The sequence below is a fragment of the Macrobrachium rosenbergii genome, chromosome 42 (assembly GCF_040412425.1).
Source record: "Macrobrachium rosenbergii isolate ZJJX-2024 chromosome 42, ASM4041242v1, whole genome shotgun sequence".
Classification (NCBI taxonomy): Eukaryota; Metazoa; Arthropoda; class Malacostraca; order Decapoda; family Palaemonidae; genus Macrobrachium; species Macrobrachium rosenbergii.
Window position 1 is genome coordinate 12,629,954 of NC_089782.1, and position 19,779 is coordinate 12,649,732.

The window sequence follows — 19,779 nt, forward strand, 5'->3', positions numbered from 1 at the left end:
GATGTTGTTTGATACATATAATTCAACTAACTTTATTATTTTACCTATGGCTAGTGGGAAATGATCTGAATAGGGGGCTAATTTTTCCCTTAAAAACTGTAGGACGTCCTGTACTGGTACTTTTGTGAATAGGGAATGTACATCTAAACTTAGAAGTTTTAATCTTCAGAATGTTTAATATGACTGGGAGAAAATGTGCATAAGAAAGGGGAAAGGAGGCCTTTATTTTCCACATTTTGGCGTTTCTATGGGCTCCTCATATTTTTGATATATATATATATATATATATATATATATATATATATATATATATATATATATATATATATATGTGTGTGTGTGTGTGTGTGTGTGTGTTGTGTAGGAAAACCAATGCATTTTCCTGGGAAAATCCAATGTTTCATTTTCCTAGGCATACCTGTATAATATATATATATATATATATATATATATATATATATATATATATATATATATATGTGTGTGTGTATGTGTGTGTGTGTGTGTGTGTGTGTGTGTGTGTGTGTGCATTGTAAAAATACGAAAGTCAATCTGTACATATAATCAAAGTTATCCATGGCAGCTAGATCTAATCATCATATTTGAAACCACAGCTTTGTGATTTTTATGACAAAATATTGAACTCCGTCGGAATTTATCTTTTCATTTGCTATATTCAAGAAGTAATCTTTGAGGTTACTGTGTGCGTGCATGAGTGCGTGTGCTTATAAGCGAGGGAGGCGACTGGTTATTTTTGCTTAATCACGATTATCAACAAACTTCGGGCGTTAGAGTCCAAGGTACATTGTGGGCAGGACGTTGGTCACTGTACTTATCAGTAATGATTCATTTTAATGTAAATATTCAAGTGCAGAAAAAATCATTTCAGGACTTGAACTCTTTTCTTCCCTTTAGATATTTGACCAGTAGAGCTTCACTAACTTGAAAGTATACACCAAAACTTTAAGCATTTTAATTAGATTAGTCACATCTCAAGGGGAGCGGTTCAAATATTGTATAATTCCTGCCATGTGGAAACTATCACTTCATGCAGCTTCCTTAAAAAATTTAATTGATCTGGCAGAAAATGTTATAACTAACAAAAGAGATAATTTATTCAAATAAAAGTAAGCGTGGTAAATAAGCTGCATAAAAACATGCCTTACCTTTTGTGTGTGTGTGTGTGTGTATATATATATATATATATATATATATATATATATATATATATATATATATATATATATATATATATATATATATATATATACATACATACAAAAGGTTAGTGAAGCTATTCTGGTCAAATATCTGAAGAGAAGAAAAGAAAAGAAAAGTCCTGAAATTATTTTTTCTGCACTTGAATATTTACGTTAAAATGAATCATTACTGATAAGTACAGTGACCAACGTCCTGCCCACAATGTACCTTGGACTCTAACGCCCGAAGTTTGTTGATAATCATGATTAAGCAAAAATAACCAGTCGCCTCCCTAGCTTATATACACACGCACTCATGCACACACAGTAACCTCAAAGATTACTTCTTGAATATATCAAATGAAAAGATAAAATCTGACGGAGTTCAATACTTTGGCATGAAAATCACTGAAAGCTGTGGTTTCAAATGTGATGATTAGATCTAGCTGTCATGGAAAGCTTCTATTATATGTGCAGACTGACTTTCGTATTGTACCGTATCTTGTGTTTATTTATTTTGGAGAAATATAAAATGATGCTTTACGTCGGGAAAAAGGGTCCTGAACCCTACTGCCTCACTATTACATTCTGAAACCCACCCTTCATTCATCCTTATTTCTTTCTAACAATTCTCTTCTCCACGTTTGGCGCAAGTGTTTTCAATCTGAACCGTCACTGCCATTTGTTAACTTTAGGAACAAGATGATATACGCTTGAAAAAAGTAATAAACAAGCGATTTCCCAGCTAAAATGGTAAATGATAATAAACTAAGCATGTTAATATTAGCTCCTGCAATTGGATTCTAAGCCCTTAAGTAGTAATAATGCATACTGCTTAGCGACAAACTCAGTAGTAAATGAAAAAAAGGAACAAGTGTCTGAAGAAGAGCAACTACAATAAAGCTACAGTAATTTAAACACCCACAGCGCAAATATCGCCTCTTTAACCCCTTTTTATTATTTTCATCAAATGAGTTATCAAAATTGTCGAAATTTTACTCATGTCCCTGGAACGAATCCCAAGTTTATTATTAATAAGTGGCTCAGACGACTGGTATCAGGGAGAGTGACGTCAACCGGAGACTGATTGGTTTTAAATTGGTTATCTTCGTCCTCAGGAATGTTACAGTTTTCTGTTGGTAACTGCTAATTTAAAGATCGTAGACAATCGAATCATTGGTAAGTACGACACAAGTACAAATTGCAACGTTTATCTGCATATCTGAGGTAGTGTTGATTAAAAAGTGAAACATCCACCAACTCACTTTACGTTAAAACATTCTACCTCATCAGCGTTTTTATAAAGCTTTACAGGTAATCATAAACTCTCTTAGGAGGTGAACTATGCCATTCATGATTAATCTGAACTCAATGAAAAAGGTGACAGTTTTGTAAACAATTATTTGTAGATCATCTGTAAACGTTAAAAAACAAAACTGAAATTTCGCACTTTTCTTATAAAAAAAACGAAGGAAATCAGCCAGTAACAATTGTGTTAGAACAAACCACTGAACCTCTCCTCTGTCTTTAGATCTTGTATATCTACTATTCCTATTTTTACAAGCGAACGATCGGATACAATTGCCGAAACCTAAGAACAAAACAGGGACTTGGAGACTAAATAATCTTCAGTCAACATTCCTCTTTCTGATGGCACCTGTTATCCAAGGGACTTCGAAAAGATCCATAATACCCATGCACCTGGGGTGGAGATGATCCAGGCAGTCATTGCTATTATTCAAAAAGATCTAACGTTTATATGAAACAAGCCTAACATCAGATACCTTGTAAAGCAAGTTTCCACGAATAGAATGTCCAAAGGACATTCTATTTTTAATGAAAAGTATGAAAAACAGAAAACTAACATAAACAGAGGTACATCACTGTACACATCGTGCTGTTTTACTTTATTTGGTTCCTTTTAAATGGCGATACAGTTGGAGGTTAATTACGCAAGTTTAGTACTTGGTTGGGTGAACACCAAGAAAATACAGAAACCGTCAGCTTATGGGACCCTGGGACATTCGTGAGACGAGGGGGGAGGGGGGCCTAGAAATATCAGCTAAATATACTTGATGAAAACAGGAAGGCCTGCATCTTCTGAAGCCAACCCTTTCAAGGAGAACAGACAGGGGGCGGTAAACACTTTCACAGCTATCTACACAAACACAAACAAACCCTCAAAGCAGACCTTTGGAGGCACTCAAATGTAACACCTTTATCTCTCTTTATCGATAAAAAAACGAAAATACTAACTCTACCGATCCTTATCGAATGACAAGTCTTATCGTTAATCTCGTTAAGGTCTGGTTTAAAGGTCAAATGTTTTACCCAAAGACTGAATTCTCTCGTGTTCTTTCAACCTTCCCCTCGAATTTCATGAACAGCATTTATTTGCATTTCATGACCATCATTTATTTTCGTTAACGTATTTCGAGAATATTAGAATATTTCCTGGGTTAGAGAACTTTTGACTGCAGTCGCGTATGCAAGTACCCTTCTTAACTTCAGCGAATGATGTTCTTTTAACTGAAAGCTTTAGCAGTTCTTTCCAACTGAAATCATCAGTATGTGATTTAATGGTAGCTATGTATTCCTTATTTACGTTTCATCGCAAAGTAAATGCTTAAATGTATCAATGTCCTTGTTTCTGGAAAAAAAAAGCATAGTGAAACATTCATCTTTTATGTACAAAATACATGATATTGATATATATATATATATATATATATATATATATATATATATATATATATATAATGTATATGTCTATATGTATATATATACATATAAATGTATACATATCATACATATATATATATATATATAATATATATGTATATTATATATATATATATATATATATATATATATATATATATATATATATATATATATATATATATATATATATATATATATATATATATATATATATAAAATGTATGTGTACACATAAAAGATGAATGTTTTGCTATGATTTTTTCAGCAGTAGCGTACATTATTCTAGTCTAAAAGAAATTTCACCGTCCTTCGGTAGACGAATACAATCCACTCAAGTTTCAAAATAAAAATCAAGTCGTTATTTTATATTCTTGATCATTTTGACAGATCATTCTTACTTAGCTGCTTTTCTTATTTTCAGGTCTTTTAATTGAAACTTTTAAGTTATGGGCAGCATTCTGATAATGGACATAATTTGCTTCATGTTATGGAAATAAGGAATTAATATCCTTCGTTAGAAGGATATTAATTTTATTATTAATGTTAGAAAAATTGTTTTTAACAGTTGTTGGTCGGTAACATACAAAACCTATTACTCCTATATGTCATTAAAATTAAATTTTCCTTTACTTTTCGGTATTCTCACCTGATTCAAAAGAACACTATCTGTCTTTCTGTCTGTTAGATTGTCTGTGCAACTCTGAACCTTCGGACTTGTTTATATATATACATTTTCAGCACTGGCTTATCTAAAATCCAAGTTAGGCAACGTCTGCTTAACAAACAATAAAAAAAAAACGTGCCACGGCAGACCGTTTATAAAAAATGGAAAAAAAAATTCAAAGGTTTTAACTCGAATACTCTCAGAAAACTTCTTGACACTGCAGTAATTGACACCCATTTTGTTTTAATAACAAACTGTATAAACAGGTCGATGGTATGGCAATGGGATCATCACTGAGTCATACATTCGCCAATGTATTTATTTGAGGAACTGCTTCTCTGACGATGACATCGCCCCTAATTATTCCGCCCCATTTTTTTTTTATAAATGAAATGTCCAGGACACGTTTTTATAGTTTAATTAAGAATTCTATGCTAATGTGAGTTTTCAGAGAACGTTAATGCATTTCGTCGAATATCACTTTTACTATAAAAGCAAAATCTGATAATAAGTTTCCTTCCTACAGTAGATAAAAATATTCGACTTCTAATGGGAGATTTACCAGTCATTCTTATAAAAAAAAAAAGACGCACACTGTTTGGGTCTTATTTAGCAACTGTTCCATAACATTCACGATGAACTCAGTTAAAACACTTTATTTGAAGGCTCTGCTTATGTTCATTTCTTAATTTTCTTTTTCAAAAACAACTGTTACTCTTGACATTTCTTTGATAAAATTGTTAATAATTTTTAAACAATAATCATCAACCCTGCCAAAAGGGTCCACAGGTTTCGAAGGAATAAAGTATTTTTTTTTATTTGCGTTATGTAAAAAAAGCAGCCTTTTATGGTGTATCCCACGACACTAATATGTCATAAACGCACGTCGATGTGCATCCATTTAGGTTGACAATAAACGATTAGTGTCTTTGGCAAATGCTGTACAATCGTATGGAAGCATTGGTTAGAACTGCCAATTAGTCACTGACTTGTATTTATACCTCTTTGCGATTTGTGACCAATCTGTGGGGTCTATTTTCCTTGTCATCAGGTCAAACGCTCATTTCTTCACTTTCTCAAAGATATTCTTTGCAACTCGTAATTTTTTTATGTCGAGAAATTCCGCGAGTAAGTGTCCATCTTTTGCCTGCTTTGTACACTCTGTTGGAATGCCACGAATCTAGTGACAGGTTTTTTCCGCTGTCCTGCAGCTTTCGCTGTACAGGTATGTTTTGCTCGGTCCGATTATCGCTCAACGATGATCGTTCATGGATTAATGATGATCGTCCAACGATTTTTAGAGCATTGATTTGCTTGTTTTTTTTAACTGGGCTGTTTTGCTTTGAACGACTGACGGTAGAGCGCTAATCACAGCGAGCAAAAACCTACCTTGAGGTCGGTAGATTTCAAAAATAAACGTATTCTTTTTTAGTTCTCATTTATCTGCTTAGTGTGCTGCCTCTGATTTTGAAACCGAATTCCTAGTTTCTTACTTACTACGTACATTTCTTTAATCGTCCTAGTCAAATTTTCAGTGAACTTCGTCGTGTTGATCTTAGTCACGTCATGGCTGAGTTTCCAATTTGTTGATTCGTTTCGTGCACTTTTCACTCAGGTGAATTTCTCTGTTAACGTCTTTGTCAGGTTGATCTTAGTCATCACTTTCAGGTGTGACTCTGCAATCACATCGGATATTTCTGCGGGTATTGACATGCAACCAGCTTTATACGCGTCATATCTAAAAATGACATTATAATTTACTTGTCCATATGTTGAAATCAACTGAAATAATATTTCAGCTTTTCCATTGCACAACATGTGCTATTGATTTATCATCTTCACCATTCGCCATTATTTCTATATATCCGTATTATTTTCGCTCTGGTTTATCTTGGTGTTTTAATTCTCCTCGAATTTCATGATTTTTCCTTTATTTATTTTCAATTGCCGACCGGTTTTCTTTTTTTAGTTTCCATGCTTCTAAAAGCTCGTTTTGTATTCGCTTGTATACGGGTGTATATATGAATTTTTATCACACCGTGATTTATATACAATCATGGAGCTACAAATGTCGCTTAATATCAAATTCACGCTACCTCGGGAATATCTCCGATGGAGAATTATCACCGAAGGGGAATTTATAAGTGATAAATGGATTGGTACTGCCGGGGCACGAACCTCAGTGGTAACGTCGACTGGAGTTCCTGGATAAGTTCTGTGACCCTGACCCGGCAGTACCAATCCATTTATCACTTATAAATTCCCCTTCGGTGATAATTTCCATCGGAGATATTCCTGAGGTAGCGTGAATTTGATATTAAGTGACATTTGTAGCTTCATGGGTGTGTGTGTGGTGTGTGTGTGTGTGTGTGTATATATATATATATATATATATATATATATATATATATATATATATATATATATATATATATATATATATATATATATATATATATATATATATATATATATATATATATATATATATATATATATATATATATATATATATATATATATATATATATATATATATATATAGCTTATATGTACATGTATAATCTTAGTTTCCTATTTTCTCTACTCATGCACATCTCGTTGGGCGTTTTCATGCATGTAAACGTTACGCATAGCGGGATCCCGGTCGGTTAAGGAGCGGAACCTCTGTTACGTGAGAGAGAGCTCACATCCAACGAATCACAATGACTTGCTTTTTTTCTAAGAAATAAACAAGCGTCATTATAAACGAAAGCCTTGAAGCGTGTAAATTCCATGGCCGCTTCGCTTCTACGTGAAATGTGAACCATTGTGGTGTTGTGGGAATATAATGACTATAACGACATAACGCTGCTTCCATCGAGTAAGTGATATTTTCACACCCCGAAATATGCAGCAACAAAACAGAGTTGGTAAACGAATTAACCGAATTCCTGGGCAACGATCGTTTTGTTATACAACACGCAATTGCATTCCTATATCTTCTAAACATAATGGAAATCATAATGAAACAAGTTCTGGAAAATTAAATGTATTATATATATATATATATATATATATATATATATATATATATATATATATATATATATAAAATATATATATATATATATATATATATATATATATATATATATATATCATATATATACATACATAATGGATTTTTATTAAAGAAAAAACATTCCTACATGCAGCTGACAAAAAAAAGGAATGAAAAAGAAAGTTACTTGAAGAGGTTTTCACGGAGCCCTTTTTCTGTGACACGTTTAATTAAATCAGAAAGAAAAGTCTTAGCTGAAAGTGAAATCCACCAGCGAGGGCGTTCTCTCCTGCCTCGCAACAATGTTGACTGAATGATTAATCAGATTTTATGGCGTTGTCTGTAAGGACTCCATTTTACTTAGTGTCATGCGGACACATGTGCAACCTTGTGTTGACCGTTTACAGCCCATTCAGCTGATGGGCTTTCTCAGATTTCTGGTCAGTGGTCTGGTAAAACTAAGGTATACTTAACTTTTTTCTGGTAGAAATCCAACAACTGGCAAGAAGCGCTTTCAACCTAAAGGTCGTGTCTTATGGTTTAGTAGAAAATTGACAGCGGTTTCAAGTTTATATGAAGTAAACACACACACACACACACACCTATATATATATATATATATGTATATATATATATATATATATATATATATATATATATATATATATATGTGTGTGTGTGTGTGTGTGTGTGTGTGTGTGTGTGTGTGTGTGTGTGTGTGTGTGTGCTTGTTCGTGAAAAACCAATTCTGGTGGAAAGAAGATATAGTGGGATCTTGCTGGTATTCAGGTATGTAGAAAACATAAAAGTTTTATATGCGAAGGGCGTAAAGAAAGTACAGGACAAAAAACTGGAAAAAGCCATCATTATAAATATTATTACCTATAATGTATTGACGCAGCCTACCGTACTTCCCACGTGAGTAAAGGGGAGAAAATATACCGCATAAAATGCAACTATTTCGCAACAAACAAAGAGAGATATGGTTCAATAAAGAATAAAGGAAATAAGAAAACGAAGAACAATATATCAATTGCAACCGAAGGCAGAAAAAAAAAACGTTCCAACCGACAGTGAAGGGGAATCAGTCTAATCTAGAACAAACGGAACAAAGAAAGAGAAAGCGCTCAGTCAACTGGTACATGACGGAGTGACCCTGCTGCTACAATCATCACATACTGCGACGGCATTCTGCTTACAAGGCCAGAGAGCTGCACTGCATCCCATATTGTATATACAGAGAGAGAGAGAGAGAGAGAGAGAGAGAGAGAGAGAGAGAGAGAGAGAGAGAGAGAGAGAGGAGTTTTACTTTTTGGGGAAATGGCAATGTATTTTTTTCCTCTTGAATGCTTGTCACCTGATGATTTCACAACTATAATTCTTATGAAAGACGAGCATAGGGCTAGACCATGACTCATATCCTGGTCTCTTTCAAGAACTCGAATATCCGCGAAAGGCAAAGAAGTAAATAAAAACGTCCTCGTGTCTTCCTTCGTACCCACCATCCGTTGATGCACTGGATAAAGTAATGCTTTATTACTGCCTGTCGTAAACGGTTCGTGAAAATCTTGCTGTTTTGTTTGTTTGTGTACAGTAGCCGTTATTTGTATTATTACTATTAGTACTATACCGATATCTTCAACAAATTTTGTTAAAAAAAGGAACAATACATGAGAAAACCAATAACTTTGACATTAAATAGTTAGAAATGGACGATTTTAGAAAGTAGCACAGCACTTACCCAAACTGTCCTGGATTTCATAAATGAACATAATTAAGAGTGAAATCAACAACCAGAAATTTCTCGTGAGAAAAGAATGGAGGGGTGGGGTTGGGGGCGGGGAAGTAGGAAAGAGAAGTACATGCTCGACACCGGTGAAGGTTATGTAAAATTCAGGACACTCGTGAGAGAGAGAGAGAGAGAGAGAGAGAGAGAGAGAGAGAGAGAGAGAGAGAGAGAGAGAGAGAGAATAAACCAATCTGCTCTTTTTGCGTTAGAATAACATTAATAATTATTGAGAACCACATCATAAGTAAGTATATTTAAACATTGTGAGTTATCTTTTATGGTTTTTTTTTTTTTACTGATGCTAGAACCGCTGATTATTGTTGCGGTAACCAAAGTCTATATTTAGGGTAATGACGGGTAGGAGCAGTCTGACTTTAAGCGCTAGCTTGACATTTTTACAAAATATCCTTCTCTCTGACTGAAGATAAAATTCTCTGAAACAGAGAGCTACTGGCCTTTGTATAGGGAGAATCTTTGACATTATCACTTAGGTTGCTAAATCATATATATATATATATATATATATATATATATATATATATATATATATATATATATATATATATATATATATATATATATATATATATATATATATGAGAGAGAGAGAGAGAGAGAGAGAGAGAGAGAGAGAGAGAGAGAACTGTAGTGAAAATTCCCTCTAAAACCACTGAAGTAAGTAACAGAAGGATGACAGAAAAACTTGAAATGCCCATACGTGCAAAAGACGAGAAGGGAATAGAAAAGAAAGCTAGCAACAAATAAAAAGCAACAACGGAATGTGCTGGAGTGCACCTTAATGTGAGAGCATCCAAACTTAAAACTTTGGAGGCCTTGATGCTGAGGCTGTTGGGATGGGAACACCACACATCAAAGACTCGCATGTAATATGAGCATGCTCTATGCTCACTTGAAAAAACGAGACAAGTTCCCACGTTCTTGGCATTCAACTAAACCTCCACAGGAGAGATGGTTTGGGGATTTTTGAATATTGGTTACCACCACCCCGGCTCTCTTTAAGCCTTACAAACTTGACGTGTTTTCTTCTCAACAAAAGGAAAAATCCTTCTGGTAAAAAATCACAAAAAAAAAAATACTGTGCAGTGACTTTCATAAGCGAATGTTTAGGATTAAGAAAACGATTAAATTTATTCTTCACAGTAAAATAATCTCTCCTATCACCATCAGAATTGCATAGACCTTGGCAGTAAAAATTGATAACTACATGAGTAAATAACCATAACGTTCCAAATCGGGAAAACGGTGCAAATTCTAATTCCAGAATCAGATACAAAACCAACAATATACATAGAGACAACACTTTTCTGCCGTAAGGTATGGCATCACCAGGTGAATTTTTTGATAAGGTTAAAATTTGTATAATAAGGCACATCAGACAACTTCTGGGAGGGACTGATAAGGTTAAATTTGCTTTCGCTCCACAACAAACTGTGGCATTTGATGATGGTCTCTGCAACATGCACATGTAGCGTCTTTTCTTCCGGCCAATCAGGTCAGGGAATCTGAAAGTCTCGGGAAACTAACACGGCTTCGACCAGAAAAGTCTAGAGATGGAACTACCAAGGAATTTCAACAATTTCTCAGTAGAATGTATAAAAGCTGCTTGTGATATCAGTATTCCTGCATTATGACTGCATTGCAAAACTACTGTGAACATTCTTTCATATCTTGAATGAGTGAGGCATTGCACTCTGAGAACTTCAAAGAATCTTGCATTGCTTTTGGTATTTCTACTGATGTGGACTGAGGCTGGCACAATGCTTATTAACCATTGTCTCTAGCCTTCATCTTTACTGCCTTCTTTTATACTCTCATTTCTAGTTTTTCCTAACCGTTCTATTACTGCTGGAATGGGAGCATATGCTTTCATCTCACTTATCTTGGTTTTCTCATATTTTTTCTTACCGGCTCTTTTTCTACTTCCACTGCCGATCGTATCTATCTACACTTCCATTTTGTGGTTAGTACAATCTTCTACACCTTCTACGTTTACCTCCCAGCCTTCTTGTGTTTGTTCACTCACAATAATGGACTGCCACCTCTTTATGTATCAGCTTAATGGACTGCCACTTCTTTATGTATCAGTTCTGATCTTGAGAGCATTATTTGAACAGGAATCTTCCAAGTTATTCTCAGCATATTTAGTGTTAATGTTGCTGCAGACAGTTTTTTAAAAGATCTCAAAAATTAAATTGCTAAATTTACATACAAAAAAATCTTTCAACTTTATTCATCTACTTTGTTTGAAATATCGCTCTCCATATGACATTTCACTTTTTTTCCCTTTAGACTGGTGTGAGACGATAACAATTTGAATGCACAACAACACTGGCTGACCTTACAACTTCCCTGGAGGCCCTCCTTTCCTACCACTATACACTTTTGCTTTCTCTCCGTTTTACACATTCTACTTTGGCCAACCTTCCTTTGCTAAAAGGATACGGTCTGTTCGTCACACGTTGTCGCATAACAGCTATGGACATCAGCAATCTTGGTATTGCTTGCTTTAGTCAATGTTTCTCTTTATTCTACCGTCAAAATATAGATATCTTTCCCACCTTTTCTTTCCCGAGTCCTTTTTCAAATAATGGATGTATCATATCAATTGTAACTAAGCGCCATTCAGTTTCCTCTTCCATTCTTATATTTTTCCATGTCTTCAGGTCTGGGGAAGACAAGGGGACTGGTTTATCCGTCCTATCGATAAATAACGTTATCTGCAATCTGTGCAGGCGTCTGTTCATGGGCCATAGTGTTTGTTCATAGGTTATACAGGTTTCATCTACAACAAGGTTTAGCAAAGAGTTTTCGAGCAGAAGCCAGTTACTGAGTACCCCGTAGAAGCACTGAACTTCTACAAGGTCTGCCACTGCGACATCCTGAGTAAACTGACTCAATCATAATCATAATCTTCAGCAGCAAGACAATGATTCATTATCCAATAAGTTCTTGTGTCCGCAGCGCTGAAAGTTTAGACCCCAAGAACGAAACCTACTTATCTGTAATCGCCTAAAGTATTCGCTTTTGACTAATTCACTTTATATGAATCACTTTTTTTACATTATTTCACGCATATTCCGGACAACTAAAAGCTATCAAAATAACACTTATATAAACTTGGTAGAAAAATTAACATATTCTGCTAAATCCATTGTTCCTCTTTTGAGCTAAGCGTTGAACTGTGCGCCTGGTGCTTACTCGACTGTATTGGGTCGCACCACAAGGTGGAGACAGGAAGAGAAGACAAGAGGGAAAGACAAAGATGTATATTTCGTATCACCTTTAAACGTACAGCACCATAAACGCGTCCGATAAATACATGCATCCTTCCATAATACGTTACTTGTCGCATCACCAAAATAGTATTTAAATCCCTCATATGAAAGCGTCTCGCATAATTCTATACCGTAACTTTCCTTAGCCGGCTCTTAAAATGAAGGGGATACATTGACTGACAGACGACGGACGTCAACACCTTATTATAATAAGTTCCAGTAACTGCGGATATATAATCACCAACTCACTTGAGTAGAATCATTCATGAGATTTCATAAATTTTCTTGTATACACGTAAATTGCTTACGTTTGTACGTGGAGAGAAAGACAGAGACTAATTACCAGTGCCAGAAAGACATTCAGATGTCACATCCTCTATTTAGTAAAGCCAAAGATTATCGATTATCTGGCGCAATACAACAACAACCAACTGACTTAGATATGGGGCGAGATAAACATTACAACCTTTGTAGATAAATTTAAGCGTCGACTACCAAAGTTCTTGACGAACCACTTTATCATCAAGTGTTCAAGTAGAAATGAAAAGGCGAAATTCATTGGAACAGAACAGAAGATGTCAAAGGCCTAAAGATAAAATGAATGGGAAATCTGTAGCGTTCCGAAGACACTGGACTATCATAGTTGTTGTGGGAACTTTGAAGGAACAATGTTGCCGAAAGCCTTGCTCGCTAACAAAGCCATTCAGGGATTCAATAAAGACTGACACAGTTGGTTAGACGCTGTATGATCTTTTGTGGGTTGCTACTTGATTTTACGGTCACTAGTCAAATAAGACGGCATTCTGATCATTGTTTTTGTTTACTTACTGTAATCTTAATTTCCTTAAGATTTACATATATAATTTTATCTAGCACATACTTTTCCACTTTCTGTAAATCATGTTAAACTAAGGTATACTTAATTTTAGGAGGAAATAAAACAAGTAAAAACTGCGCCGAAGTTTCTTCGGCGCAATCGAGTTTTCTGTACAGCCGCTACATCGTATAATCAAGGCCACAGAAAATAGATATATCTTTTGGTGGTCTCGGTATAATGCTGTATGAGCCGCGGCCCATGAAACTTTAATCACAGCCCGGTGGTGGCCTAGTCTATCTTACATCGTTGCCAGAAGCACGATTATGGCTAACTTTAAAGTTAAATAAAATAAAAACTACTGAGGCTGGAGGGCTGCAATTTTATATGTTTGACGATTGGAGGATGGGTAATCAACTTACCAATTTGTAGCCCTCTAGCCTCAGTAGTTTTTAAGGTCTGAGGGCGGACAGAAAAAAGTGCGGACGGACAGACAAAGTCGGCACAATAGTTTTCTTTTTCAGTAAACTAAAACCATGCAGGTCTACAGAATGGCAAGCTATCGTCTCTCTGCACAAAAAAAAAACGTCTCTGGTAGCTTGACATTATTAATGGTCAAGGTCGAATTATACATTGTAGCCCATAAAGATTGTGTCTAAATATTCATTCACCTTTATACCGATGGTCACAGAGTACGTAAAACTATGAATACAAATAGAAAAAAATAAAAATGGAGAGGAAAGGAGACAATGGCCATAAGTGCGTTCTTGTCACCTACAATGTGACATTAACACCAACCAATTTTTGCAACATGGACAATAGTAAGGAAAAAAATGAAGATGTCGATTTATTCACCATTAACTAGTGTTACAAGTCGCCCTTGTCTCATCTTCAGTGAGTGACAAAAAAAAAAAACTCTTCTTCATGAGATCACTGAACCAAAATCAAAAATAAAATGTAAGAATATAGAATAAAGTATGGCATCCTTTTTTAGTCATTGTCGAAGGTCGGCATATGAAAGTTTTACCGACCGTATTAAAGTGCTTTGATTACATACATCCTAACGCACAAATATACTTACCGAAAACGCACTACCTATCTATAATGAAAAAATTGAAAACATATATAATTGTAATATGTGTGAATATATATATACATTATATATATATATATATATATATATATATATATATATATATATATATATATATGTGTGTGTGTGTGTGTGTATATATATGTATGTGTGTGTGTGTGTGTGCGCGCGCGTGTAAATTGGTAAATCTTGTCCTGATACCATCCCTTTATCTATCTAACCTCCTAATTGTCCTCTTTACATCCTCATCACCCTGCCAGGAGCATTCTCAAATTTACAACAGACCCGTTATCCACTTTTGCATTATTCAGGTTTGCTTTCCATTTATCCCCTGCATAAAGATCTCGCATTTTGCCTATCTTCTTTCATCCAGGTGTTGCATGGCCCTTCTTTTCGTATTTACTTCCTAATGTACAACGACTTTTCTTCTTGAAACATTTATTTGGAATGCATTCAGGAATTATTATTATATCCCAACATTTTATTTTTGTTACCCACTTTATTTATGCAGTCGTGGATCTGTATGTGAGTACTTCTGTCATTCAGCCGCCCAACAATTTTTTTTACGTTACTAAACATCTCAGGTCATTCCACTTCTTGCTGCTATTATTCTGTCTTCTTGCAATCCTTTAGTCTGAAACTCAGTAATCCGTTTTCGATGTTTGCTTAATCCTCATCAACTTCTAACACCTTGCTTTTCTTTAACCCAAGCTCATTTTTTATCCATTTCCTGATAAGATGTTCTACACTGTCTTACAGTTATAACTATATTTTGAACCTTTCTTTAAGAGGTGAAATTATCATTTATTTTCGCTTTTACTTCACCTACACAATAATCAACTATATATCCAGTCATTCTTTGCATTATTACATCGTTCAACTTGCTCTGACAAACCCAGCCTGGCCGATCTTCTAGCAAATTCATATACATCTGACATAAATACTATTCCTTGCCTTGGCTTGCGTCTCTTAGCCACAACATACAATCACTTTCTTCGTTTCTTTCCTGGACGCTCTGGCCTTTCACTTTTCCATGTAGCGCTACTTACTAACTCTACAACAGTACTCGCTTACGAGTCGACTGACCTGACCCACATAAACACTTATGATGTAATAATGTTTAATGTTCATCAACACTGTGTGTTGGGACAGACCGAAAATTTTAAACTGATGTAAAATATTCCTTTATATAGGGAGTAAGGGGACCTGGGTAGTTGTGCTGCGATACGAAGAATACAGGCAAAAAGTGAGCATAATGAGAGGAATGTGTGTTATAAAGCTGTTCTGCACTGGAAATCGATGGCATTTATGATGGCACATATAAAAATACATATTAAGTTCTGGTAAAATAAATTGATCAAATTACCACTTGAATTTCATTAACTTTTGCGCTTTTCTTGTGGGTTGTACCTAATGCATGCATGAAATGTTCCAGCCTCCTTGCCATAACTTGAAGCAACAGTTGATATATAAAATGCTACTTATCTTTGCGAAAATACACACACACTATACATATATATATATATATATATCTACTATATCTATATACATATATACAGTATATATATGTATATATATATATATATATATATATATATATATATATATATATATATATATATATATATATATATATGTGTGTGTATAAAATATACCTTTCAAAATAAAAAGCAGTGACTCCAAGGATGATACCCTGGTTAATTTTGCTTTGTAACAGAATTCTAGCATTGCACCTTCCCCTACTGTGGCTGTGACCCACCTTAGCCAATTAACCACCAAATACAATGTCATTAATTCATTGCTTATGTCAACAGGAAATCAGAGATTTTTTCAGATACAGAACACAATAGTTTCTCCTGTTTGGGATCGATTTCGAGTCTCCAGTTGGAGGGGCCATATAAGGAAAAACTAGGAAAATGATGGGGTAGCTTTCACTTTGAAAATGACTTTAACAGTTCAATCAACTTCCGATTCAATTTCGTTCATCGCCATGAAAGCTATGTTAAGGATTATTTAAGAATAATTACCCACCTCTTTGTATGGAGTTGTCATGGCTGAATTTTAGAGTGTGTTAAAGTGCACAATATCCCAAAAATTAATGGAATTTGGGGTAAATTCCAACGCTCAAAGAAAAGCAAAATAGCACACCGAGTTGCGACCTATTGCTCCTTCGAGCAATGTTCACTCTGAGCCGTCGCCTGACGCAGACTGAGAGGGTGAGAGAGAGTCAGAGAGAGAGAGAGAGAGACCCTGACGACGACCAGCGCATGTTGGGGACGTAAGTTCATTGGGACCTACTCCGAAAAAAAAAAAACCTATTTAGACACTTGGCAACTCGCCGATTGCACTGGTGAGACGGTGCTCTTATGTGATACTGTATTGTGAGAACGATAACTACTAACTGATGCCAGGGTTCATAATTTACAGGCTCATGAATTAATACTAATTATGTTCAGATCAATCTAACAGTAAAGTCAAATAACCTAAAACATATGTTATATTGAACGAACACACTCTTCACGTTGACATACCAAAGGGAAGTAACACCAGGGTCAAGAATCAAGATTCTTAACGGTCAACTTCTCCACAAGCTATTTCTCTGCAACATCACGCAAACCTCCAGGTCATGGACTCATGGTAGGTGGTACCGGGGTGGCCACATGGGCGGTGTGGCGGGATTTTGAACAATGCTTACTACATCCTCATGACGATCAAAATACTCCTTTATCATTATTATTGTTATTGCTATATAATTTTAATGTTTGTAATCTGACTTATAATATTCATAAATCATCCTGTGGATTATCCTTCTCTCTCTCACTAACTTCTTATTTCTTATACTGCATATTCTGTTTATTTTTTTACTTTTTGGTAAGGTAAAGATTAACTTTTAAAGGCAATTTTATTTTCCACTCTGCAAGCACACAGAACTGCACACACACACATATATAAATATGTATGTATGTATGTATATAAATTCATGTATATGACTTCATTCCTTGAGAGGTGGAACACACGCACACACACACACACACACGCGTAGTGTTCTCCACAGCCGGGCTCTAAAGGAATAATACATCCACTGTAAAACCAAATGCGGACGGGAGGTCGGATTTACGGAATACTAATGTAGGAAGGCCCTTTCCTCATAGAATTTAACATAGGGAAACATCTTGATAAGTGGGGTTTGTGATATAATAATATTAATTAGACTTTCGTCCTGAATTGATGATTGCATAAAAGGGGACGCTGGTGGTATAATGTGCAGTTTATCTCATTATTTCTATTTTTTATCAGTAGACTGATAGTGTTTATACCAAGCTCATAAAACAGGTTCGGACAATGGTACATGGGCATATATGGTTAAATTCTTTGCAATTTTTACAAGTATGGTGTTCCATGGGTTTGCATCTTTCGATACTCAGACATTTTTAATCTTCTAAGTTTTCAGCCCACTCATAAAACTCCACGCTTGCTTCTTCACTTAAGAATCACAATTGTAAGATTTATTATTGTCAACTATTAATTATATTAATATGACGACTTTTAGAAAAAAAATATTGATAAAAGATAGGATCTACTTATACATGTAGATTTGAAAGGATGCAAAACTCAAATTATTGTTAACATTTCAGGAAATAAGGATATATTTTGCACGTCGTATGTGCAAATAACGCCAGTGGACGGTTATCAATTCTATACCAGTTCGCAAACAGATTAGGATTTCGCGGCCTACTTGAAACAGACGTGTGTTTGGCGCATGAGGTCTTGAGCTTATCAGCTATATTTGCTATTATTATCATTATTACTATTTAGACAGTTTATTTTTGAAATCAGAAAGGTACATGTTTGTAATTCTCATAATTCAACTTTGTGTCAATGGTACTGTTTTGGTTATGTTTCACCTTGACCTGCAATATATCTTCACAAACGAATTCCAAGTTCGACATTTTATTTTCTCTGGTTTTCATGGAACTTACTAAGTACCTTCGTGGATGGTAACTTTCTCAGTGTATTTTTTTTCTTCCCTCATTTTAATTTTTATGATACTTGGCAAAGCGGGTACCTAGTTTATTGATGACTATTTTATCAACAAATATTCAATTTATATATTTTTCAAAGTTACAGGTCATTTTGAGATTAAAACTTTTTTAAACGTCCGTTTTTATCTATATTTGTGATGAAATTTAGTTGGCAGGTACTCTGAAAATGAAGGAATATTTGTAGAAAATTATTTTGACACTGACCCATTTTTCAAGGTCACAGATACCTTATAAGGTCAACACTTGATCTTTGTCTGAATTTGATGCAACTTGGCAGACATGTACACTGACCTTTCAAGGCATTTTTTCGTTATTTTGATAAAACTTAGTACCTTTGGGAATGGCAATAATTTTCACAATATTTTTTACCTCCTCCTATTTCCAAGACCATAGTGCAACTTATAGGCTAAAAATTTCAATATTTTTCCTCTAGATCTCCAATGCTATGCTTGTTAAAATAAAATAAAAGGCCTTTATGGCCTTTTATGTTACTTCAACAGAAAAAGTTTATAACTTTTCACTTCAAAATAAATTCTAATTTGTACAATTATTCGTATAATGCCAATACAAATTTTAGGTGCTGTATGCCATTATAATGTATTTATTATACAAAAAGTTGTTTGGAGTAAAGACAGAAACTTGACAGGCTTAGAATACGCAGATGACGCTGTTTCAATCAATTAAATGCCTTAAGATTTACAAATCTTCCTTAATAGATTGCATCATACTGCTGAGAGATGGGACTCAGCTTAAATCTGAGAAATACATATATAATGAGGACAGAGTATACACTAAGGGATGAAATAACACTAGCCGCGAAAGTATTAATGAGCTCGAGTTTTCAGATATTTAGAAACAATGATACTTAATATGGGCAACCTTCAGTTAGAATTTAATGAAAGAATAAAAAAGATTAATCAAATCAGATTTGGAAACCAAAAGAAATTAAATTACAACTTATTGTACCGGTATGAATTATGGCATGACAATGAAACTCAAGATTTTTTTCGATTTCAAAATAAAGCCATTAGAAGATTATTGGGGATCAGACGGCAGGACAGAATGAGATATGATACCACGCGGGAAATTACGAGAAGTTCCATATATAGGATGA

General features: G+C 34.7%; 1 protein-coding gene across 3 annotated transcripts in view; it reads right to left on the reverse strand.

The window, feature by feature from the left end:
* The window catches only part of LOC136827942 (aldehyde dehydrogenase, dimeric NADP-preferring-like), a 157,179-nt gene that overhangs the window by 18,283 nt on the left and 119,117 nt on the right, over positions 1-19,779 (reverse strand). Inside the window, exon 1 of one of the 3 annotated variants that reach the window (XM_067085484.1) lies at positions 16,654-16,884. The exons of the other annotated variants lie outside the window; for them this stretch is intronic. Coding sequence (XP_066941585.1) covers positions 16,654-16,674 — 21 coding nt within the window. The 5' untranslated portion in view covers positions 16,675-16,884. Of the gene's footprint in view, positions 1-16,653; positions 16,885-19,779 lie in introns of those variants that run through there. 3 annotated transcript variants of the gene reach the window in all.